At 38.0% G+C, this 22,121-nt stretch overlaps 1 protein-coding gene across 5 annotated transcripts in view; it reads right to left on the bottom strand.

The window, feature by feature from the left end:
* hydin (HYDIN axonemal central pair apparatus protein) overlaps window positions 1–22,121 on the bottom strand; it is a 114,817-nt gene that overhangs the window by 17,091 nt on the left and 75,605 nt on the right. For 3 of the 5 annotated variants that reach the window (XM_049483464.1, XM_049483466.1, XM_049483468.1), the window contains exons 39-69: window positions 21,115–21,314; window positions 20,909–21,025; window positions 20,534–20,717; window positions 19,474–19,615; window positions 18,204–18,360; window positions 17,916–18,116; window positions 17,086–17,511; window positions 16,138–16,338; window positions 15,809–16,020; window positions 14,574–14,756; window positions 14,338–14,457; window positions 13,510–13,666; window positions 12,639–12,811; window positions 12,169–12,367; window positions 11,895–11,994; window positions 11,689–11,779; window positions 10,387–10,555; window positions 10,005–10,237; window positions 9,815–9,920; window positions 8,583–8,787; window positions 7,637–7,872; window positions 7,396–7,547; window positions 7,007–7,202; window positions 6,795–6,903; window positions 5,446–5,679; window positions 4,436–4,809; window positions 3,087–3,247; window positions 2,230–2,324; window positions 1,887–2,079; window positions 619–816; window positions 412–538 (exon numbers count right to left, since the gene is read on the bottom strand). In XM_049483464.1, the coding sequence (XP_049339421.1) occupies window positions 412–538; window positions 619–816; window positions 1,887–2,079; window positions 2,230–2,324; window positions 3,087–3,247; window positions 4,436–4,809; window positions 5,446–5,679; window positions 6,795–6,903; window positions 7,007–7,202; window positions 7,396–7,547; window positions 7,637–7,872; window positions 8,583–8,787; window positions 9,815–9,920; window positions 10,005–10,237; window positions 10,387–10,555; window positions 11,689–11,779; window positions 11,895–11,994; window positions 12,169–12,367; window positions 12,639–12,811; window positions 13,510–13,666; window positions 14,338–14,457; window positions 14,574–14,756; window positions 15,809–16,020; window positions 16,138–16,338; window positions 17,086–17,511; window positions 17,916–18,116; window positions 18,204–18,360; window positions 19,474–19,615; window positions 20,534–20,717; window positions 20,909–21,025; window positions 21,115–21,314 (5,651 nt within the window). The remainder of the gene's footprint in view (window positions 1–411; window positions 539–618; window positions 817–1,886; window positions 2,080–2,229; window positions 2,325–3,086; window positions 3,248–4,435; window positions 4,810–5,445; window positions 5,680–6,794; window positions 6,904–7,006; window positions 7,203–7,395; window positions 7,548–7,636; window positions 7,873–8,582; window positions 8,788–9,814; window positions 9,921–10,004; window positions 10,238–10,386; window positions 10,556–11,688; window positions 11,780–11,894; window positions 11,995–12,168; window positions 12,368–12,638; window positions 12,812–13,509; window positions 13,667–14,337; window positions 14,458–14,573; window positions 14,757–15,808; window positions 16,021–16,137; window positions 16,339–17,085; window positions 17,512–17,915; window positions 18,117–18,203; window positions 18,361–19,473; window positions 19,616–20,533; window positions 20,718–20,908; window positions 21,026–21,114; window positions 21,315–22,121) is intronic. The other 2 variants (XM_049483465.1, XM_049483467.1) reach the window with 2 other exon arrangements.

The following is a 22,121-nucleotide window of genomic DNA, read 5'->3' as shown; positions in this document are numbered from 1 at the left end:
TTGCACTATGGATCTCTGGTGAAGCGTGCAGGACAATGCTGATTAAAACTGTATACTGCTGCAGAACCCAAATCACATTTGTGTAAAATCCTGTCATAACTCTATTGCACAGTGTGTTCTTTAAAGGTCACTCAAACCGTGAATTCCACTTCCCAACTGTAGGGGGGCACTACAAGCTAGAAGTACAAATTTTCAAATAATGCTGCTTTGATGGAACATTTAGAAACATTTGCCATACATATAATTAATAATAAATAATGCTTTCCTGAAAGAAGAGATTAATTAAAGAAGAACTCTAGGTTGTTCTGTGAAGATTCAACCTGTATGTTACAGTATATACTACATAAACTCAATGTTATCTGACTTCACCGTCCCAACATTTGTGTTCCTCACTGTTTATTATGGCCATACCTCAACTTTCTTGCCAGGCTGAATGGTGTTCTTTGGTGTGAGACAAGTAAAGGGTTTAGTCCTTGTATCTTCACATTTCCATAGGAATGAGTAGGGCTTGTTGGTGGGATTCACAATACTGAACTCCCTGCATAAAAATTAAACCCATAGTTATAACCAAGCAGCAATTATCATAGATTGATTAGATTTACATAACTGAATTCTCACCTGTAGATAACTGTATTGATCCCTGTAGAGGAAAATTCTACTACTTTAGTGTTTGGGTCCAGGGCAACCCTAAGATCAGGGCTGCGTCTGTTGCCACTAAGGTAATCCGAATCCTTCAGATGGAAGTGGCAGTAAGGTAGTAAGCTGAGACCACTTGCGGTGATCGTGAGACCTTGTCCCTCTTTCAGATTGGGGATGCTGTGAACACAAGCCATTTTAGAGTATTACATATGTATGTCACTATCATTTTTTCTATCAAAATTATATTCAAAAATACAGCTGTAATAAGAGACCACTTAAAAATAAGAGTTTCTTTGATTTTACCAAATTGAAAACCTCTGGAATGTAATCAAAAGATGGATGATGACAAGCCATCAAACCAAGCTGAACTGCTTGAATTTTTGCACCAGGAGTGGTATAAAGTTATCCAAAAGCAGTGTGTAAAACTGGTGGAGGAGAACATGCCATGATGCATGAAAACTGTGATTAAAAAACAGGGATATTCCACCAAATATTGATTTCTGAACTCTCAAAACTTTATGATTATAAACTTGTTTTCTTGCATTATTTATGGGTTGAAAGCTCTGTACTGTTTTCATTATTTTGACCATACAATATTTATACCAGACAATACTTGTCTTTGGAGTTTGGGAGAAATGTTGTCAGTGGTTAATAGAATAAAACAACAATGATCATTTTACTCAAACATATCTACTCTCAAACAACCTCTAAATAGCAAAACGGGACAAACTGATATAGAAACTAAAGCGGTCTCTTATTTTTTTCCAGAGCTGTATATGTTACCCAAAAGTGGTAAAACAGCAATACTGTAGATCTCATTTAAATAATACAAGAAGCATTTTAGCTTCCAATCATTAATAGCAGTGCAACCACCATTGAAGGCACTGATCTGTCAGAGCCTAAAAGAAAATAATTTATGTTTAGGTAGTTATCTTATTTAGTCTCATGATTACAATTGGACAGCTCTGATAAAAGTGCAGATACAAATTAAAACACAACATAAATGCACTATAGATATTTTCAAATATGTTTAATTTAAACAAATAGTAGTAGGGATATACAAGAAAAAAAAAACTTGCACTCATTTAAGCCTAGCCTAATCTAAAATGACAGAAAGTATAATGAAGTGTTTTAAGTGTTTCAGTGTTGTATGTTCTTTGCATAGATTGTTCTATTAAAAAATAGAACAATAGAAATATCCATAGCTGAAATTTCATTAGCTGTGCTGTTCAGTGTGCTTCACAGACCTGCAGTGCAGTCTGGCCTCATACTCAGCTATTTCCAGCGGGCAGAAGCGAACACAGAAGGTCTCAGTAGCCCCAGGCTTAATGATTCCTACACTGGGCTCCACACTAAAGGGGGGAAGATCTGGGTTTCCCAAAAGAAGAGCTGACACACTTGCCAGAGAGCTGGATGGCCGTGGCCCAGTCCTGGTTCTCTCTTTAAACAGAAAATAGAATTAACATCAACTCAAGCAATGACATTTCTTCAGTTATAATACAGGGAACACTTTTTATTTTATTATGAGTATGAAAAGCTTTGAGCACAGGAAAAAAATGTTTTCTGTGCTGCTGCACACTGAGAGCTTACCTCCATGATTAAAGGACATGGTTTTCCCAGAGGTCTCCAACATCACCTGCCAGACATACTCCAGCTTCACAGTGCCTTTGTTGGCCAATTGCATCCTGCATTCATTATATTAATTTAATTACACTGAAGTTTCAGGGGAATGCCCAAAACTGTTAACACTGCTAATGAAGAAGAAGAAGAAGAAAATGTTTTTCATTTGTACCCATACCCACTGTTTACATGTGCAACTTTTAAAAAGTGATTAAGATTCTTCTAGATTCTTCAAGACCCTGATAAGGCAGCAACATATATAAATAAATAAAACACAACCAAGTTACTAGCTGTGGTCTTTAGGCGACCCTGCAAGTCTGCTGATGATAGTAGAGGAGTGCTCAGCAGTCTTGCTGGTGTATATTTTCAAAAAAGGGTGGGAGGTGATGCTACAATTATTTATTGTTGTCCACCATAATTCCTCTGTAAAAAAAGAACTAAATTAAGATTCTTTTCGATTTTCTCTGCTCCTCCTTAACCAAAAAGAAAACTTGGACTGCACCATTTATGGCAGAATGAGAAATTTACCTAGCTAGTTAGCTAGCTAGTGTATTGTACTGCTCTTTCCAGTAACCCTCCGTTTGGAGTGTGTCTCTAAAAAATCAGTTTAGAGGACCATGTAGGCCTAACACTTCTTCCTAACCGTCTATCCCAACAAGAACTGGGGCACTCTATTCCTAAGCATAAACATGCAATTTGGAGGGGTAGGGCTAAGTGGTAGGGACAAAGGGTAAAATGTTGGGCCTTTAAATAAGAATTTGTGCATAATTAACTACGTTAACAGGAATACAGAGGCAATAAAACAGTCTAGAATTCATCATACATACTGGAAGACTCTGGTCTGGTAGAGCGTAGTATCTTTGAAATGGATGGGCTCAGCTTGGCACTCAAACTGGGCATAATCACACACAGCACTGACCGTCAGCTCGAGCTCTCTAGAAGAATTGTCCACCACAGTGTGGTCAGGCTCTGGATCAGTCTCTACCACCTGACAACAGACAACACACAACAACACTTACATTCTCTGTGCTATATGTGTTCCAACTGCTTGTCCACTAAAGCGCTGTAATGTTTCATAGCCTAACATTCAGCAGTGCATAGAACAGATGAAGGTTAGAACTGCTGTCATAATAAAAATGCTCAGACCATTTGATCAAGAACTGTCATTGGGAAACTGCAAGTTACTAAGAAACCCACAGTGTATTAAAATTCTCTGACTCCTATAAATTGCGCTCATCAACAAAATAGGCTTCTGTGAGCAGCTGGTGGAGGATCTGAAAATGTGAAAACTATAAAAAAGACATCAACATACTTTGAGCTCACAATATTTACTCTACAAGATAAGAAGTGGTTGCTTAGGGAGGGGAACTTTAATTTTAACTTTAATTAAGGAGAAATCTAAAATATCTGGAAAACCTTCAGATTTACCTGCTTATATGCTGACAATAATCTATACTTAATCAATACAATTTTTTAGCAATTAATCAATCAATTAGTCAGTTAATCTCATTAAGACTAGTTTATCAAGTATTCTAAAGGGGGTTCTACAGAAAAAAGGTCACTTATACATGGCCATGTTAGTAAACACACATAAAACAGCTGAATAGGAATGTTAGATGCATGTTGCAACATTCCATTATCATAAGAACAGTGGTGTGCTCTCTTTATCTCCCCATAATCATTTTATGCCTCTAAAACGAATATACCTCGTAGCCTACACATACCCTTCATGTAGCTGGGTAGATGTGAACACAGCAGCCTATGCTATAGCCTGTTGGGTACCTCCCCAAAAATGTAACTACACATTGCACAGCAGCCAGATAAGGCAGAGAAAGGCACAGAAACAGACAGATAAGGTCAATTATGCTGAACTTTCTTAAAAGCTGAATCTGAAGTGTTGGAAGAGACAGTAAGCCACTGACAGAAGAAGTCATAGAGAAGGAAAGTAAGTGAAAAAGACAAATGCTTGCGTATAGCAGTTTTAGTGCCACTTTCTCTCTAAAGAGTCCCAAAAACACACATCTGTACTTTATTCTGTACATGAATATATACACTTCTAATAGTGGAAAACTGTTTTTAAACACGCTATATATTGTAGCCCTACTAGCCCTACTTTAGTGGAAACAAACTACAAATTTGTTATTGTATTCCAGACTGGCTGACATTTGCATCTCACCTTTTTCTTGGCTGGCTGCTGGGGCAGGGCCTGCCTGTCAGCATCCACCCACTTGATGGTGTGACGACGGTCATCCCAATCTGGAACTTGGTCCACAGGCTGCTGGAAGGTTATGCGGCTGAGTTTGCACTTGACAACCTGCGTGCTCAGCACAACGGGCTGCTCTGAGATAAAGCTCACTGTAACCTCTTTGGTGCAGCCAGCATGGAGGTGTCCTATCCTGGGCGAGAAGCGCAGCTGTGGGACATCAGGAGGCCACTCAAACCGTATAACTTCAATGTTGCTGTGGTTACTCATGGTAAAAGTTTCATTGTAGAGGCAGCTCACATGGCAGTCTCCAAAGTTAAGGAGGTTGGACCTGTCTATGGGGGCTGCTTGACAGAAACAGGGAAAAAACAAAATGCTTTTGACTTTTGTTTGTCTTGATTTAGGGGCATTCTGTATTGCATTAGTTGTGGCATTTATACATATATATATATATTTAGTTCTGTTAGCTAATCTAGTGCTATTAAGTTCCTTAAACACAACAAGCTATTTTTGCTTTGATACATACTTTTTTATTGGCCTTAATTCAACCTTAACCACAGATAAATAGGTAACACTTTATTTAAATGGCCCATTGTAGATGGCTCATACATGCTTACCTAACATTACCTAAATGGAACTGAACTTTAAGTAAAATGTACATGATACTCTAGTCTATTTATCTTTCATTGGGGCGCTATATCAACCCAATGTCAGCTTTTGAAGGATATGTGACCTGGATTTCCAACCAACATTCGACGCCTGTACATCTGGTTAAGGGTTAAATTTAACTATGACGTTAAGAATAAGAAAATGGTTGTATGGTTGATTATGGCTGTATGTTAAGATTACATAAAGAGCCAACTGAACATATTCAGTTAAAAATCAGTTGAATGTTAGGCTGTCATCTGAAGCATCTATATTGTATATAATACTGATAATATTGTAAATCAATATGTAGTGCAAAAAACATAATGAGCATTCACCTTCAGTACTTTCCTGATCCTGAGGAAACTTGTTGCTGATATTGTCCAAAGAAATAATGTCATGGTAGCCCTCGCCCAGCAACTGGACCAGTATCACTTCATAGTGGTTGTCTTGCACCACTAGCCGCAGGCTGGCATTAAAACTCTGAGCCACCTCAGGGCAAAACTGCACCTCAAACTCTGCCTGTTGGCCAGCTTTTAGGGTCAAGCTTGCCACATGAGCCATCAGCGTTGCTGAAAAGGAAAGATGGAAAAAAGGCACATAAAAGGGTGGCAAATTCAGAGAAAAACCTAAAAGAGCCTTAGTTAGAAGCCAGAGGATATGCTGTGTGTTTTGGCATTAATTGTTAAAGGCTCTGGAACTGTATTAGAGGCAGTGTTGCCAACTTAGCGTTTTTTTCGCTATATTTAGCGACTTTCAGACCCCTCTAGCAAATTAGTTTCAAAAAAGCAACAAGCAACAAATCTAACAACTTTTCGTACAACCCTACAGCTAATTCACACAGAAGAAGTAGAAGAAGTAGAACAGACTTGACCAAGCTGCATGTGCACATTAGCTCCATTCTGTTAATATATATTGTGATGTTGTGGCTCAGGCCAGCCTAAAAAGGAGTGTTTACAAATTAGGTGTGCTTTTCTCCTGAGCTGTAGTGTTCTATAAAACAATATCATAGAGTTTGTGTAAAACTCCATAATGTGAATTTCACTACAACAATATTTATGTATATAATGGTGGTATTTTGAAATATGCGCACTGTTTTTTGTTCTATTGCACATAATGGGCTTAGTGTATCCTGGACAGAGAGTAAAAGACTAAAAAAAAAATGTCATGTGATATTAGGCAGCAAGTGAATACAGAATGATTGCTCCAAAAACATTACATCATCTAGTGACATTTAGTGACTTTTTCAGGTAGGCTCTAGCTAATTTCCCTTTGAGAAAAAGTTTAATCTGTTATTTTCTTTACTTTTGTAAGTTGTTGGATTTAACATGGAGAAGAAATATATATAAAGAAATATAATATTAAACAATCTTCAATTTAGTTTTTTAAAGTAAAAAAGTACAAATATTGAAAGACAATCTAACTTAACAAACAGCAAAAAAAACAGTTGTACTGCCCATATCTGGTATTGAGCACACTGATGAACATCCAGAGTGCAGTGTAGAAAAAGTGTAGAAAACGTGTAGCTATTTTTTAATCCCTAAAAGCTCTGTAATTCACTAATATTAAGTCTCTGACAGTATGTCCTCACTCAGTGGCCCCTACATGTCTCAGTTCATACTAACAAAAGCATTAATATTTTGTGAAACTTTTGTGGAAGTTTTCTAAATACACCCAAACATCTCACCTGTTCCAGGGTCTCTGCCTATGCGTGTGGAGGACACGTGGGTGCAGGTTGTGTTTGGAGCACTTCGAAGACCAAACACTCCCATCTTGTCAAGTAAATCAAAGCTGATCTGTAAGGGTTATAAAGATATATCAGTTAGATGAGACATTTGTTGGAATTAAGAGCCATAGTGTTTCTGTGTAGGCTTTGAATAATTAGGTAATTTGGCTTACCTGTGCAGGTACACTGCTGATGTTTTTGATTACCAGAGGAAGGGTCTGTCTACTGCCGACCAGTAGTCTATTGAACTGCAGCACTGGCTGTCCTTGGCTGGTCCTCTGGACTGGTTTCACAACAGTGATGGAGGGCAAATTTCCATCTCCGAGCAAATCAAACACCAGAACTTTGCTCTTGCCCATAGGAGACATACTAACAAAGACAAGATCAAAAATGTTAGATTTCATATTTAAAAAAGCAAACATTTTGGTAACAATTTATTTTGAGGGGTTTCATTTTTAGATGAAATAAGAATTTTAGAATGTGTGTTTTTGACACACATGTGTGTCAGATGTGTTTAATTCATTTGGAATGTTCAACAATTTAATGCAAATCCACTACATACCCACTTGCCCCCTCTAGAGTTGCCTCAAACACTCCAAGGTAGGTCTGCATGGCCTGAGGACAGAAAGTGATGGTAACGAAGTCGTGCGAATAGCTGGCGATACTTAGTCTTGTCGGGGTTACCTCAAAGGCATCAGAGCGGCGTTCGGATGTCTGAAACAGCCAGACAGTAAGTAAACATAATGAAACACATCAAATATTTATTCTCTAATATTAGCAGTCACGAATGTGGCAGCACCCACCTTGGCTAACACAGACTTGACCTGCAGACTGAGCTCACATGGCACTTTGCCAGGGTTGGTGAGGCGGAGGCGGGCTTTGGCTAACTGGCCGACCAGAACATTGTTGAAGACAAACTTGTTCTCTTCCTGGATAAAAATGCTCACAGCATTCCGATACTGCTCACAGTGTAACATGTTACTGTTCTGAGATAACCGGTGCTCTTCAAAGATAGATGCAATGTCCTTGGAGGCAATTTCTACACGAAGAGAGAGGCAGACAGAGACAACATAAAAACAAGTCTGGCATCTATTATTGACTGAAACTCAGCATTGGCTGTGAATATGTGGTAAGATTATGGCTGTATAAATACAGCTCTGGAAAAAAAATGTTTCTTTGATTTTACCAAATTAAAAACCAGGAGTGGCATAAATTTATTCAAAAGCAGTGTGTAAGACTGGTGAAGGAGAACATGCCAATATGCATGAAAACTGTGATTAAAAATCAGGGTTATTCCACCAAATATTGATTTTTTTTGATCTCTTAAAACTTCATGAACATGATCTTGTTTTCTTTGCATTATTTGAGGTATGAAAGCTCAGCATCTTTTTGTTATTTCTTGTTATTTCTCATTTTCTGCAAATAAATGCTATAAATGACAATATTACTTGGAATTTGGGAGAAATGTTGACCGTAGTTTATAGAATAAAACAACAATGTTAATTTTACTCAAACATACACCTATAAATAGCAAAATCAGAGAAACTGATTCAGAAACTAAAGTGGTCTCCATTGTTTCCAGAGCTGTATATATGTACTCAATTTGTAAAAGTTCTCAAGTGTAAAATGACTGTCCTAAGAGCAGTAAGGAATATTAAACTATAGAACACTAGCAGAGATGTGATGGATCTTTCACTACACAAACTCAGCAAACAAGGTCATGGGTTAAAGCATTATCCACTCACAAACCTGGCACACAGATATCTGCCACTAGACTGTAAGAAATCCCTCCTGGGCTGTCAGATGGGTCTCTGTCAGTTATGTCCACTGCCAGGCACTCGTGCCAAAACCCTACATGCTCTGCCACACAATCCACGCTGATCAGTTGCTTGCCACCAGGGGGCAGGAGGCCAAAGCATGGAGACACAGTGAACACCCCCATAGACATACGGCCCTGCAAGCATTAGAAATACATAGATAAACTGCAGTAAAGTCCACATATGTTATTCATTAAAAATGTTCACACAGCAAACAAAAATGGCCAAAATCTGATGTTTATTTTAGGATGTTTACACGTTTCTTTTTTTATGCTATCTGTCTGAAACTTTTGCACTGTGTAAAAAGAAAAAGAAGAACACTTATTTAGTGTGTGCACTTTCTTTAGTCCTCCTTTATAAGCTTTTTATTTTTCTGTAGCCATGTCCTGTGGTCACATTCATTCATTTAATAGGTTAACTGGTTGCGACAAAAGTCTTATAATATTATCGAACAGATAGATCAGTCTAAATATTTATAATGTCTGTTAGCTCATTATCCTGCCAATAAAACACTTATTCACCACTAATGTCTGTTTTCCTCTCTACTCACACCCCTTTTACCTTCTCCTCACAGCCTTTTTTCCCATCTCTTAGTCATAAAAGTGACACAGATACATCTGCTCAGATATATCTGGTTTCAATACCACATACTCAAGTGGCCTAAATCAGAATTGAAAATGTCAGAATTAATTAGGGGTGGGAATTATAGGGCATCTCACCATACTGTATACTGATACGTTGCACACTATAACAGTATCACACTATAGTGATTCAGTGATACTCAGTATATTGAAAAACAATTATCTACAACCCTAACAGCATCTGTGTTACTAAAGAGGATAAAATAATCCTAAATAAACAAATACCAGAAATTGTATATTTATTAGTGCAAGTTTCAAAGGATTTAACAACAAATATTCTTCACCGTAGTTTTACCCTTCTCATTTGATCAATGTCAACATGTTGAGTAATGAAGCAGTAACTTTAGTATGTCATATTGGGAGTTTAGGGAGTTTAAAGTGCCTATGTTTCAGTAAAAATATGATTTTTTTTTTTGCTGTTCACACTGTCATACAAATGTCACATCTGTGTCACAAATGACCAAAAAGATTTGGGCCACATTTACCTGCTGTAAACATAGCCTAGGTGACAGTATTTATCTACCTGTGTGGACACCACAGTGTCTTTCTGGACAGAGTCAGCTCTCCGGAGTTTGTTGGGAGGAAATGGCTTTGCAGATTGACTGTCCCTTAATGACTTCTTCCCTATACTATAAGAGATACATTTTAAAAAAAGAGTCAAAAGAGACAAACATTTTGACAAGATACCGACAAGTAATGTTTAATGTTCATACCCGTTTCTCTGTGCAGGACCTGGAGGATCTTTAGACGTTCTGGAAATAGTAAAACGAATTTCAAATTCACCCAGGTTCTCCACTGTCAGGTTTCGTGTCTTGCGAGAGCCGTAGACAAGAGCACCAAAGTTGACGCTGTTTGGAGGGGTGATGCTGTACTTGCTGAACAGACACTGTGCAGATACGTTAATGGGTATGACGGCAACTATTCCTCCTACATTTGGTTCAATCACCTGTAGCAACAGATCAAGAGTCAACAATTAGTTATCTCAAAAAAAGTAAAAAAAAAAAAAAAATAAATAAAAAAATAAATAAAAATAAAAATAATAAAAAACAATTTTAGGTCGGGTAACACACGGAGGAAGGTTCTCCTGGATCTGACCTGGCACTTTAGGATTGGCTGATCTCTGATGGACACCTCCCTATTGTGGCAGAAGATAAACTGGACAGTGGTGGGTCGGTCACTGGGCAACAGGGAGCCTCTTTGGGGTGTGATAGTGAAGACAGAGTTAAGATCTGGCATGTTTGGCTCTGTAGGCTCCAGCATGAACCTGCAATCATGGAAGTAGAGCATCAACATGATGTCATTGTTACAAATAAAATTGTTTCTTGAAAAAGATATAATCATGTGATTTATAAATTCAGTTTATTGATAATTATAATAATAATTATATTACATTATTATATTATATTATAATATGATAATTCTTGTGATTATTGATAAAGATGGATAAAGCCAGGCAAAAAGTAACATATGCAAGAAATCTAACATTTTTAATGAATACATTTACATCTACGGTAACAAAAAAACACATATCAAAACATATTTGTTGAAAACACTTAAGATTGTTATATCTGTAGAAAATTGGAATAGTTTTTCACCAAAAATTTTGAAAATATAGTTAAGATACATCACAGAAGTGCCAAAAGAGTTGATGTGCCAAAAATCATGGGATTGTACACTGCCTGGCCAAAAAAAGTCTTCACCTGGATTTAAGTAAATGATGTGGGATTTCTGCAGTTGGTCTGCAGGTCTGGGTTCAGCAACAGTATGTGCTCAGAGAATGAGGTCAGCTGACTACCTGAATATACTGAATATAGACCAGATTATTCCATCAATGGATTTTTTCTTCCCTGATGGCACGGGCATATTCCAAGATGACAATGTCAGGATTCAAGGAGCTTGAATTGTGAATGAGTGTTTCAGGGAGCATGAAATCATCCAATCAGTTCAGACCTTAACCTCATTGAGAATCTTTGGGACGTGCTGTATGGAGAAGGCTTTGTGCAGCGGTCAGTCTCTACCATCATCAATGCAGCAAGTTCTTGGTCTTTTTCTTGGTGCAGACTTTTTTTTGGCCAGGCAGTGTATGTAAATGTATGGAAATTTAATAAATAGTGTTATCTCGGGGGACAGCTTGGTAATGGCCAGACCTGTACAAGTTATAAGGTGTTATCTTGTAAGTGAGGTTGAACACTGACCAATGTACTCATGGCAAGGTGACATGAATTACTGAGTATTAATTTTAAGCAATGCCTGACAGTGGGTGCTCACTTACACTGAGCTAAATAACAATTAAGACATTGTTCACAACCTTTTTTATCTTTTGTTACCAATCGTGACCATAATTATGAAGATGACTACACAGACTGTTGGACTGTTATGTAAAGAGTATGAACGTACATGTAGGCTATTTCATATTTGCCCTTGTTCTTCAGATGAGTTGATATCTTCACTTCTTCTCCTACTTTGACTGATCCGAAGTCCAGACCACCTAAAGAAAATGTCCAACAAAAAATATCAAAATGAACTGTGATTCATGGACAGATTAAAATGTGGATTGTGGATTGGTCACACTTGTGGGCTGCTGTTTGAGGGTCTTGAAGTACCTTGGGGAAAGCCTGTGTCCAGGGCAACATCATATGCCTCTGCTATAACCTGAATATTTTCTGTATGAACAAGGCCAAGAATGTTTCCCACATCTGATACCTGACCAAAAGAAAACTCAGTGTTTTAGCGATTTTGACATTCATGCACACAGTCCAACAGCAAACACTGATGCTCTAACATTTTATTTAGACGATTATGCTGTTAAGAAAAGGCTTAAAAAAACTTTTTATTGTAACTGTAATAAAACTACAATAACATTCTTTAGCATTTTACCTCCAGATGTATGGTTTTCTTTAAACTTATGGATTTCACAGCTTTGAAGTACATGTTAAGGGAGAATTCAGACTGGGGCATGATGACACCATGGTCTTGTGACACACTGAATTCATCACCCAGCACCTCCAGGCCACTGAGTTTCCAGGCTACTGGCAGAGCGGTGGGATTCCGCAGACACAAACTTCTTGTTTCCCTCCTGGAGCAACACAACAAGAGAATAAGTAACATTACATAAATAGGAGCTTTATTATCAAATCTTGTCCCTTTTTTGTTACAAAATCATTTGTCTCTGGGTCATTCTACAGAAATGTGTGTGACATGACTCCTGGATACCACATATTTCCTTATTTAATATATTTAATTGGCATTTTTATGTCAGAAAATTAACATATTAATATGTTAAATTAATTTGTCTAGAATGACAAATAAGTGTCATACAGTAATAAGCAGAATGTTATGGTCCACACCTGTGCAGGAGAGTCTTGTCAAAGTGAAGCTGCCTGCGCTCCACCTCGAGCTCAGGCCGCACTCCTCTGCAGACGAAACGGAAGATTACAGGCTCTGGGTTTTCCTTAATACAGCACACCACACTGTCTTCTATGAGGCCTGGGCTGGTGGGATACGCCAGTACTGTAAGCTCCTGCAAAACCACACAGGTCTTAGAGAGGCTTCCTTTAGAGAACAACAACACAAATTCATAACGCTGCTCAAATCTTTACAATCTTTAAAATTTTCTCCATATGGGTTTTCTCCAGTCAATCAAAGGTGCTCTAAAGCCCTATCCAGATGGGATTAGTTTCTCAGGGGGTCCTGTGGTAATTTGCTCCTTTACTGGTGGTCCTCTGTGATTTTATTCCCGTCCAGAACGACCATGTATGTGTTTTTCTCAGACGTTCTCTGAAAAAATGACAGGCTGAATTACCTACTGTTTTTCACTGAACTCCGTGGTCCTCCGGTAATTTTAATCCCGTTCGGACGCACATCCCTGAATTGTCTCACCTCGCGTTCCATAAAAAAGCTATATGTCCACTGCCATGCACCACAATTACACATAGGGCGTGCATTTCCATGGAGATGCACGTAAACACAACACCGAGTAGAAATAGAGGAGCTACTGAACGCAATGTCATGTGACCGAGAAAGCCAAAAAACTCACTGGTCCTTCTGTTTTTTAGATTACAGTCCGAATGCAAGAGTTTTATCAGAGTAGAAGTGTGATTTTTTTCTCACAGATGTCCCCCTGAGAAACTAATCCTGTCCAGATAGGATTTATGTCAGACAGCATTGTTGTATCATGAGCTGCAGAATGTGCAAAATAAGCTTTTATATCGAACATACCTTTTTCTCCTTGGGCTTGAGGACCATGCTTGGTGGGTCCAGGAAGAATGTGGTGGCCTTGGTGTCATGCTGGAACAAGAAATTAACCTCTGCCTCCAATGGGGAGTTGTTGTGTATTACTAGTCTCTCTGTATTTTCTGGGTACTTCTCCTTGTACCTATATAAAGAAAGCAGCTGCTTTATTATTATTGTAACTGTATATGTACAGTATGTACTGTATGTCCAATTGTCCATTTCTCTACAAACTATACAACTTTTAGGGTTGCAGTCTATAGTAAAATCTATTGCATTAGATGGATCATATCTATTGATCACATGACATAACTCACTTATAGAATGTAGATACAGGATGCTGCCCTTAGGTCACTAATGGTGGACTGTTCTCAGTCCAGCAGTAACACTAGGCTGTGGAAAATCTCCAGCAGCACTGCTGTGTCTCATCCACACAACACACACCCACATACCCATCACTGTGTCACTGCAGTGCTGAAAATGACCCACCACCCAAATAATACCTGCTCTGTGGTGGTCCTGTGGGGTCCTAACCATTGAAGAATAGAATGAAATAAGGATAATGAAGTCTAAATTCTTGCTTTATCTATGTATATTTATATGATATGTAGTGTTCTGCTAAAAATAGTCTTAGCATATTAATGAAATGTATCCACATTCTTTTTTCCATCCTGTAGCTTAATGTTTAGCTGCCTTGATATCTAAGTAGCAGCAATGTTTAGTTAGCCAAGTACACCATCTGTTACCCAATTGTAGGACAAAAAATAAACAGCTGTAAACAGCTTGTTTGTGTGAACAGTGAGGTAGCCCACATACCTGTCTCTGTTCTTCCCACAGAGCACCGGGCCAAAGTCATACAGGCCTGATCGGACTATGTAGGTTTTCTGTAAGCCATCTTCAGGCTGCAACACTTTCTTACAGTGAGCAAACACTGTCCTGTTACATACACACACATACACACAAGCAGGAAAGTGTTACAGAACAGCAGCACTCTGGTAACATAGGTTCCATCCCACTGTCTACTGTTCTTTAAATCTACAGCTCTTACTCACTTATGATCTTTGCTAATCGATGGGTAATCGCAGATGCCTCTAAGACAGAGTTGATAGCAGCGCTTGGTCCCCATGACCTCAAAACTGAGTGTTTGCTCAAAAGAGCCTTTCGCAGTGGAGTTGAAACAAATCCGTAAAGTCACTTCTCCTTTTGCTGGCACCAGCCAACGGAAATGAGTAAGCCTTCAGGTGATCCAAAGCAAGACCCCAGCATCAGTCAACCAGAAACAGATAAAAGATAAAAAATTGTTAATAGCTGTGTATAAATAACATATATTATATATTTGTGCATAAATTGTACCTGAAAATTCATCAGATTTTCCTAAAAGGTTCCAAAACCATCTCTAACAAATATGGCCAATATTACCGTCTCGTGAGTGGACAACCAACAAAGATCACACCAAAAGCAATGCATGTAATAGTCCTTGAGATCACAAAGAAAATAGAGGTAACTTCTAAACAACTAAAGGCCTTTCTCACAGTGGCTAATGTTGTGCTGATGGTGTGCATGGCAGGGTTGCAAAGAGATAGCCGTTGCTCTCCAAAAACAACATTGTTGCCCATCTGCAGTGTGCTAATGCTCACATGGACAAGCAAAAAGACTACTGGCACAAAATGATGAGACTGAAATAGAACTATTTGATTTAAATAATATTTAAACAGTGTTATATTTGCTGTAAAACATTGTGGCGTTAGTATTATGGTGTGAGGCTGTTTTGCTACATCCATACAATTACTGATGGAGCAATGAATTCTAAATTATACCAGTACATTCTAAAAGAAAATAGCAGAATATCTGTCTGTGAGCTGAATCTTAACTTGAGTCATGCCGCAAGTCAATGAATAAGTCTTATGAATTATTAGTCTATGAATTAGCAGCAAGCTAATGGTTTGGAATGGCCATGTCAAAATCCTGACTTTAATCCAAAAGTAATGAGAAAAAAACAGAGGAAAGCAATTCAAGTAAGGGGATCCACCAGCATGTTTTGTTTGGTTTAAAATTTCTTTAAACTGACGTACGGGACTAATCAAAAGTTACCAGAAACGTTTAACCTACCCACTCACACATATGTAATACTGGACAAGTATCCTCATTAAACAAATGACCGTGTATATTTCACTCTCCTTTTAGAACTGATAAATGTTAAAATCTCACTTTAGTGTGAAGTTCTGATGATATTTTAAGTAAAATACAGATAGAGATATATATATACAGTTTTTAAAATCTTCCACACCTCTGGCCACGCTCTGACTGGCTATCCACAGACATGGACTGGTCAGTTTTAGGTAAGGGGGTGACTGTGCTGACTGTTGCAGGCTGAATGTCTGCACTCTTGACTCCTTTCTTGGCTGCAGATCGTCTTTTCTCTTTTGCATTTTCTTTGGGTGGCTCTTCCTTTACCAGAGCCTTCTTCACTTTTCCTCTGCTTGGAGATGCCAACTCATCCTGGCAAAGCAAAGCACAAATATTATTTCATTTGTTTTCTCCTGAAGTAGCCTTTTTTGAGAGAGACAGACTTTTAAAAGTTTAAATATCTTATAAAATATCCCATTGTGTCCATACCTTAGCAATTACAATGGGACTCTGGTCCTTCACTTCCAAATCTGCCTCACTCCTCACCTCAGCCAAAGACGGAGGCACCAAGAGGGCAAAGCAGTTTTGGGGGCTCAGCAATGGTCTTGTTTTGGGGTATGGGACCACCGAGAACAGCATGGGAGGAGGGATTGGTGGGCCACTGGGTCCAAGCCCCAAGCTATCCAGAACCTGTGATGGTGTTGATTAAGAAAAATATTAGCTTTATGATGTACATAAAGTAAACGTGCATTACATTATCCGTGCTAGTTTTTGTCTGTTTTGGTTGTGGTTGATACCAGCAGTGGCACGTGTGCATGGTATCGATATCGGCAGCAGAAAGCCATTACCATGCACCAAACCTATGAAGCAGTTACTGATGCACATGAGCACCACATGATGGCACTTGAAACTTTTTAAATGTGTAGTAACTGCTGTTCTTTTAAGTATATTATATATTAGTTGGGATACAGGACAATGCCTTTACTCAATGTAAAACTACAAAAATGAAATTCTATAAATATCAGGATTAATAGGCACTTATCAAGTAGTTAAGTCAAAGTTTTGTTTTACTCAATATAGGCGGATATTTGAGAATGGTATTGGAAGTGATAAAGTGGTATCAGTGCAACCCTAGTTGATAAAACAAACAAGTAGCTCTGCACAATGAGAATGGATGATATGCATAATCTCTGTCAGGGTAAGAACCTTAATATAATATAATATAATATAATACATCACATTTTATTTAAAATAAACACTGTATATATTTTTATACTGGTAAAAACAAAATTCTTTTGATACATTTGAAAACCACCACCCGCCAAAACTACTTTAATGTTAGAATCCAGCAGATAAAATGGCACAATGACAGTAGGAAATTTCAATGTCAAAAACAAATATACTCTTTAGGTAAGCACCAAGTAAATCTTGCACTACCTCTTCCAAGGACGGCAGTTTCAGGCTGCTGAGAAGTTTGGTTCCACACAGCAGCTCCTTCTCACTCGCAGAGATGCAGATAAGAGGAATAATCTCCTGTATCAGCTCTCTCTTTGTAGCCTCTGTGTCATCAAACAACAAGTGCGTCTGGCTGGGTGGTGTTGACGGAAGCTCAACTTTTTGCTTCTCCTTCTCTTGTCGCTCCCGGTTCACTTTTTCTTTCTCACGCTCCTTCTTGTTCTTCTTACCAGAGGTCACCTGCTGCTCGGTAACCTCCTCATTCTCCTGTGCCTGCTCCTCAGAGGAGAATGATTGAAGGAGAAGGCCCTGGGTCCGGTCCCAGTGCTGCAGCACATGCTGGATCTGCGGCAGGCTCTGCTCATACAGGCGGAAACGGTAGAGCAGATGCCTGTCGGCCTCGCAGTTCTGTTAACATCAGATCACAAAGGGTAATTATTGTTATATTTAGGAAAGGGTGCATGAATAAGGTGTTTATGATTTGATTCCATTTCATTTTATTTTCAATTCTAACACCCCCCTAATCAACTGATCAGGCACTCCTGTGAGCAGTACTAGATGGATCTAGTGAAACTGATAAGTGGTTGGAGATAGTCAGCTGGAAGGTGGCTCTGCAGGAGAAGCCAGGAGATGCACGAGAACAATGGAGGAGTAGGTTTTAAGTGAGGGGACAAGGGTTTAAAAATTGAACGTCAGTATTAGCTAATTAGTACAAAATTTTCTTAAATAACTTTTTTAAACAAAGCCTCAATCTGGTAAATTAAAGACTAAACACTAATACCACTAAAGCCAAAGCTTTAGCTCAAACTGACCATTTCTCCCTCCATGTCGTCCAGTGGCAGCGGAGAATCCTCATGGAGGATTCTATCTTTCTTCTTGTTTTCTCCCTCATCAAGCTTTCTGGAGCTCTCCAAAAGTGAGGCTCTGCTGTCCTTTCTGTCCACATGGGACATCTTCCTGTCCTCTTTCGGGTGCTGGTCCAGTCTAGAGTCAGAGCGCTGCACAGACGCTGACTGTGGAAAGATCAGATATTATAAGAAGAGCTGCCTATTAGGTATAAGTGGTGTTTTGTAAAGTTTATCACAAGTTGCAGTTCTAACCTGTTTCCCTACCAGGTGGTTTCTCTTCCCTGATGAATCTTCTTTAAGCAACTCCTTTTTTCCTTTCTTGTTTTTTTTCTTCATTTCCTCCTCCTCTCGCAGTCTTTCCAATTCCTCCAGCTGCTTCCTCGCTTCCTGCTCCAAACGCTCCTGCTCCCTACAGCAATACCATTATTCAGTTTAAGCAGTTTCATTCTGTCAATTCTCACTAACAGCCAGGAATTAATTTCTTATAACACAATACATTTATTTACGTGTCTTTATGTTTTTACATTTTGAATGCAGCCTTTGGAAAAAAAATGCCCCACCCTTTAAAAGTGAGCTTACTTGCTCACTATATAATCTTCCTTATTAATATACTTCCACTTCTTGTGAAATCAGTAAACCAACAAGCTTGGAATAAACCTAAAACCAACTCAACTTACCAGTGAACACATTTTTAATTCATTTTTAACTCAAACTCATCCTAATGTACATTTCATAATGCATAATTCTTGTTGACGTTAAAAAATTACAACATGCAGTTTTCACTGACTCTAAACTCTATAGAATAAAATATTTCTTTACTTAGGTAGTTGTGTCAGTCCATTCAAAAAGAAATTGAATAAATCACAACGTAAGTGTTTAATATTGGGTATTTAAATGTTTAAAGTAATGAAGATTTTTAGAGTAGTGGTGTAAATCACTTAAAAATATATATATTTTCTGTATTTTTGGTAGGCATACAAAAATAACTGTACAGTAAGGTATCCCTGGCAAACAGACTACAGCCTTTTTAACTATATTTTTTGATGCTTTTATGCTAACATGCCATCATGCTCTGTAAAATTCCTAAATTACGCAAGGAAACTGAAAACTTGGTAACGCTGTTATTTCAAATAAAATAATATTAATCTTGTACAATAATGCATTAATGTTGACAACACTACTTTAAACTAGTTTTAACTAGGCAAAAATCTTATAAACAGTCAATTGTATGAACATTCTGTGCATTGTGGATCAGTATAAAGGTGGATAAGCACTTAAAGCAGGATGTTATGTGGATAATAATATATGTGTAAGAGCTTAGTGAATAGGGATCCACTAAATGGCTTTAAATTATATTTAAATTTGTGCTGCTAGATCCATTGTCTTAAAATGTCCAACACAGAGTATGTTTTAAATTAAACAATTAATTAAACAGTTCAAATTAAATTAAGTAAAACGAGGTTGATGAAAATCCTGATAACTTGTGACTTATTTAAAGGGAAACCCTGTTACAGTGAGCTACCTTTGCTTGTGTTCTCTCAGCACCTCCAGGTGTAAGAGGTTTATGCGTTCTTTCTGTTCCTCAGGCAGGGCATCGTACTCATACTCATCCATCTCCTGCAGTCGGAGCTGTTCTCTCTCAATCTGCTCCCTTTGCAAGGACTCTGACCCACACACACACACACACACACACACAGTTTTCATAATGTTATAATCCCTTATTAGTTAATTCCTTTCATTTATCATTTTATTAATCAGAATCTAGTTCATTTAAAAATGAAATTCAATAATATACACTGAAAAAATGTTTTTGAGTAGCTGTTGGATTTACATAAAGACAATATGCTGGTATGGCACCAATCTATTACGTTTTTGACAATGTTTCAATTATCTGAACAAGAATGCATGCAGTTTTCCTGTTACTTCATTATTTCTTGTAGACACAAACGTATTAATTTGCGTTCAAACTTTCCCGCCAGGCTACCTTCCCCTATCTGGTTACTTTTAATTTAAATTAAATTGTACTTGCCTGGTCTCAGTGCTTAAGGCTGTAAGAGAAAGTTACTGTTTACTTTGCTGCTGCGTTTGAGTGCTGTCAGAATATTACAGAGAATTGTGAAGATGGTAAAAGTTAAAATGTAAATTAAGTAACGACAATGATATTGACTAATGATAATGAACTGACTAAGTATATTTCAGGTTAGTTGGACAAATAAACAAATAAAACTCCTTGGATACAATCTAAATATACAATATGTTCAGATAGCATACTTTATTTCATTTTTAAAGTAACCTCTACATATCTACTTGGGAGATGTTTTGTCAAATTTATTTTTATTTTTTTTACACAAGGATAAAATATACTTACATGTCATTTATTTGGAACCACTGCTCATAATTAAATTAAGTTTGCTTAATGTGTTATTTGTTTAAAGTGTAGAGTCATATGCACTGCATACAGTAAATCGACCTTTCCATGTGCAAATTATGTGTGAACATTTATCCAGTCTCCCTCTGTTTTCTCTCTTTTATTTGTGTCCCTCTATCCTGTCATGTTCTACTCAATCCCCCCCTCCGCTCACCCGCCGCCTCCACCCGAGCTCTCTCTTCAGCTTTGAAGGCATGGTAGTTGTTGTTGAGGTCGATCACGTAGATGTGCTTGCGGTTGTTAAAGGCTTTGAGGACGATCTGAAGCACGGAACTCGGCGAACAGCAGTACAGCGTCTCCAAGCTGTCAATCACTACACCGCAGTGACAGTCGCTAAGCTACAACAGTGAATGCACAATTAGCATACATCAAGGAAGTACATATTTTGCTTGTCACAAGCGAGGATGCCAGCTGTACAGTTAAAAAAGGAACTGATGACGGGTAGAAGATGTCATACACAAAACACATTTTAAAGAAAAATTTTGTAATCTATGGAGGGATAGAGGGCGAGAGAGTCTGTTCTGGTTACCTGTAGTCTCTCTGATAGAATCTCAATCAGAAGATCATCGGGCAATAAGCTGCTTATAGCTGCCATCTCACCCATCAGACTTACGCTCTCACTTGGACGCCTCTGAACTTGAGCAGCCTGCAAATAAGCCAATAAAATAAAATGAATAGTGTAAACTGTGCACTGTGTAGTCCTATTCTTGCATTTGTGGATTATAAGACAGGTACCATAGAAACAGCAGTGGGGTTATAGCCATCACTCCTCTTTGGTTCTGTGGTGATGGTCTTATTGTGGGTTGAAATGGAAGATGCAGCAGGTTTGGGATCATTGGCCTGACCGTCCTCTGCAGTGTGTCTGGCAACAGCCTCAACACTGAGCACATCCACTGGCAACCCAGCAGCACCCAATACATCTGACACAGACGGAGCTAAAAACACATGCACACACAAACACACAGATTTTGACACTTCAGGCGTGGATCAGCACAGGTACATAATAGATGATAGGGGTGTAGGAAAAAGACAGTATAGATTTTTAATTATTAGTTGACATGTAAAGACTGGTGTCGTACGGTGGTTCATTTTGTGTTTTGTCTAAACCCAGAATTGATAACAGTGTTGCATAAACATTCATAAAGTATGTAAAAAATAAGTTATGTTTTCTCTTACTCAGATTTTAAATATGATACAGTGTTTTTCAAATTATGATTTAAACAATCGCTATATTTCCGATATATTGAATTGTAACCCCTGTGTCCTGAAACATATCGTATCACTCAGTTCCTGCCAATACACAGCCCAAACAAGCTGAGGGGAAGGAGTTTGAGACTGAACCCCCCATCCAGTTTCAAATGGTTATTTTATTGGTAGATAACTCAGATACAGCACAGCTGAACATATATATAGTCAAATAACTCATAGATTGTTTTGTTGTCAGTAATTTCAAAATAAATTAGTGGTGTCAATGAATTAATTTTCTTCTCCTTAAAGCTCCTTAAAGCTTTCAATAATGAGTAGTTAAATGTACATAAAAGAATCAGCAAAATTGAGTTATATATTTAGTGTTTAATCGCTTACAAATTTGATTGTATTAATCACAACAATATTCTGTGAGTGTAGTTTAATATATTTATGTTAATAATATGGCAAGACTGTTTGACAGTAGATTTTGCCTTAGATAATATAAATGACAATGCTTCCACTACTGTCTGGCAGTCGCCAAAATTACCCATGTG

This window comes from Astyanax mexicanus, chromosome 9 (assembly GCF_023375975.1).
Source record: "Astyanax mexicanus isolate ESR-SI-001 chromosome 9, AstMex3_surface, whole genome shotgun sequence".
In the NCBI taxonomy this organism is placed as follows: Eukaryota; Metazoa; Chordata; class Actinopteri; order Characiformes; family Acestrorhamphidae; genus Astyanax; species Astyanax mexicanus.
This window is presented reverse-complemented; position numbering and strand designations above follow the sequence as displayed.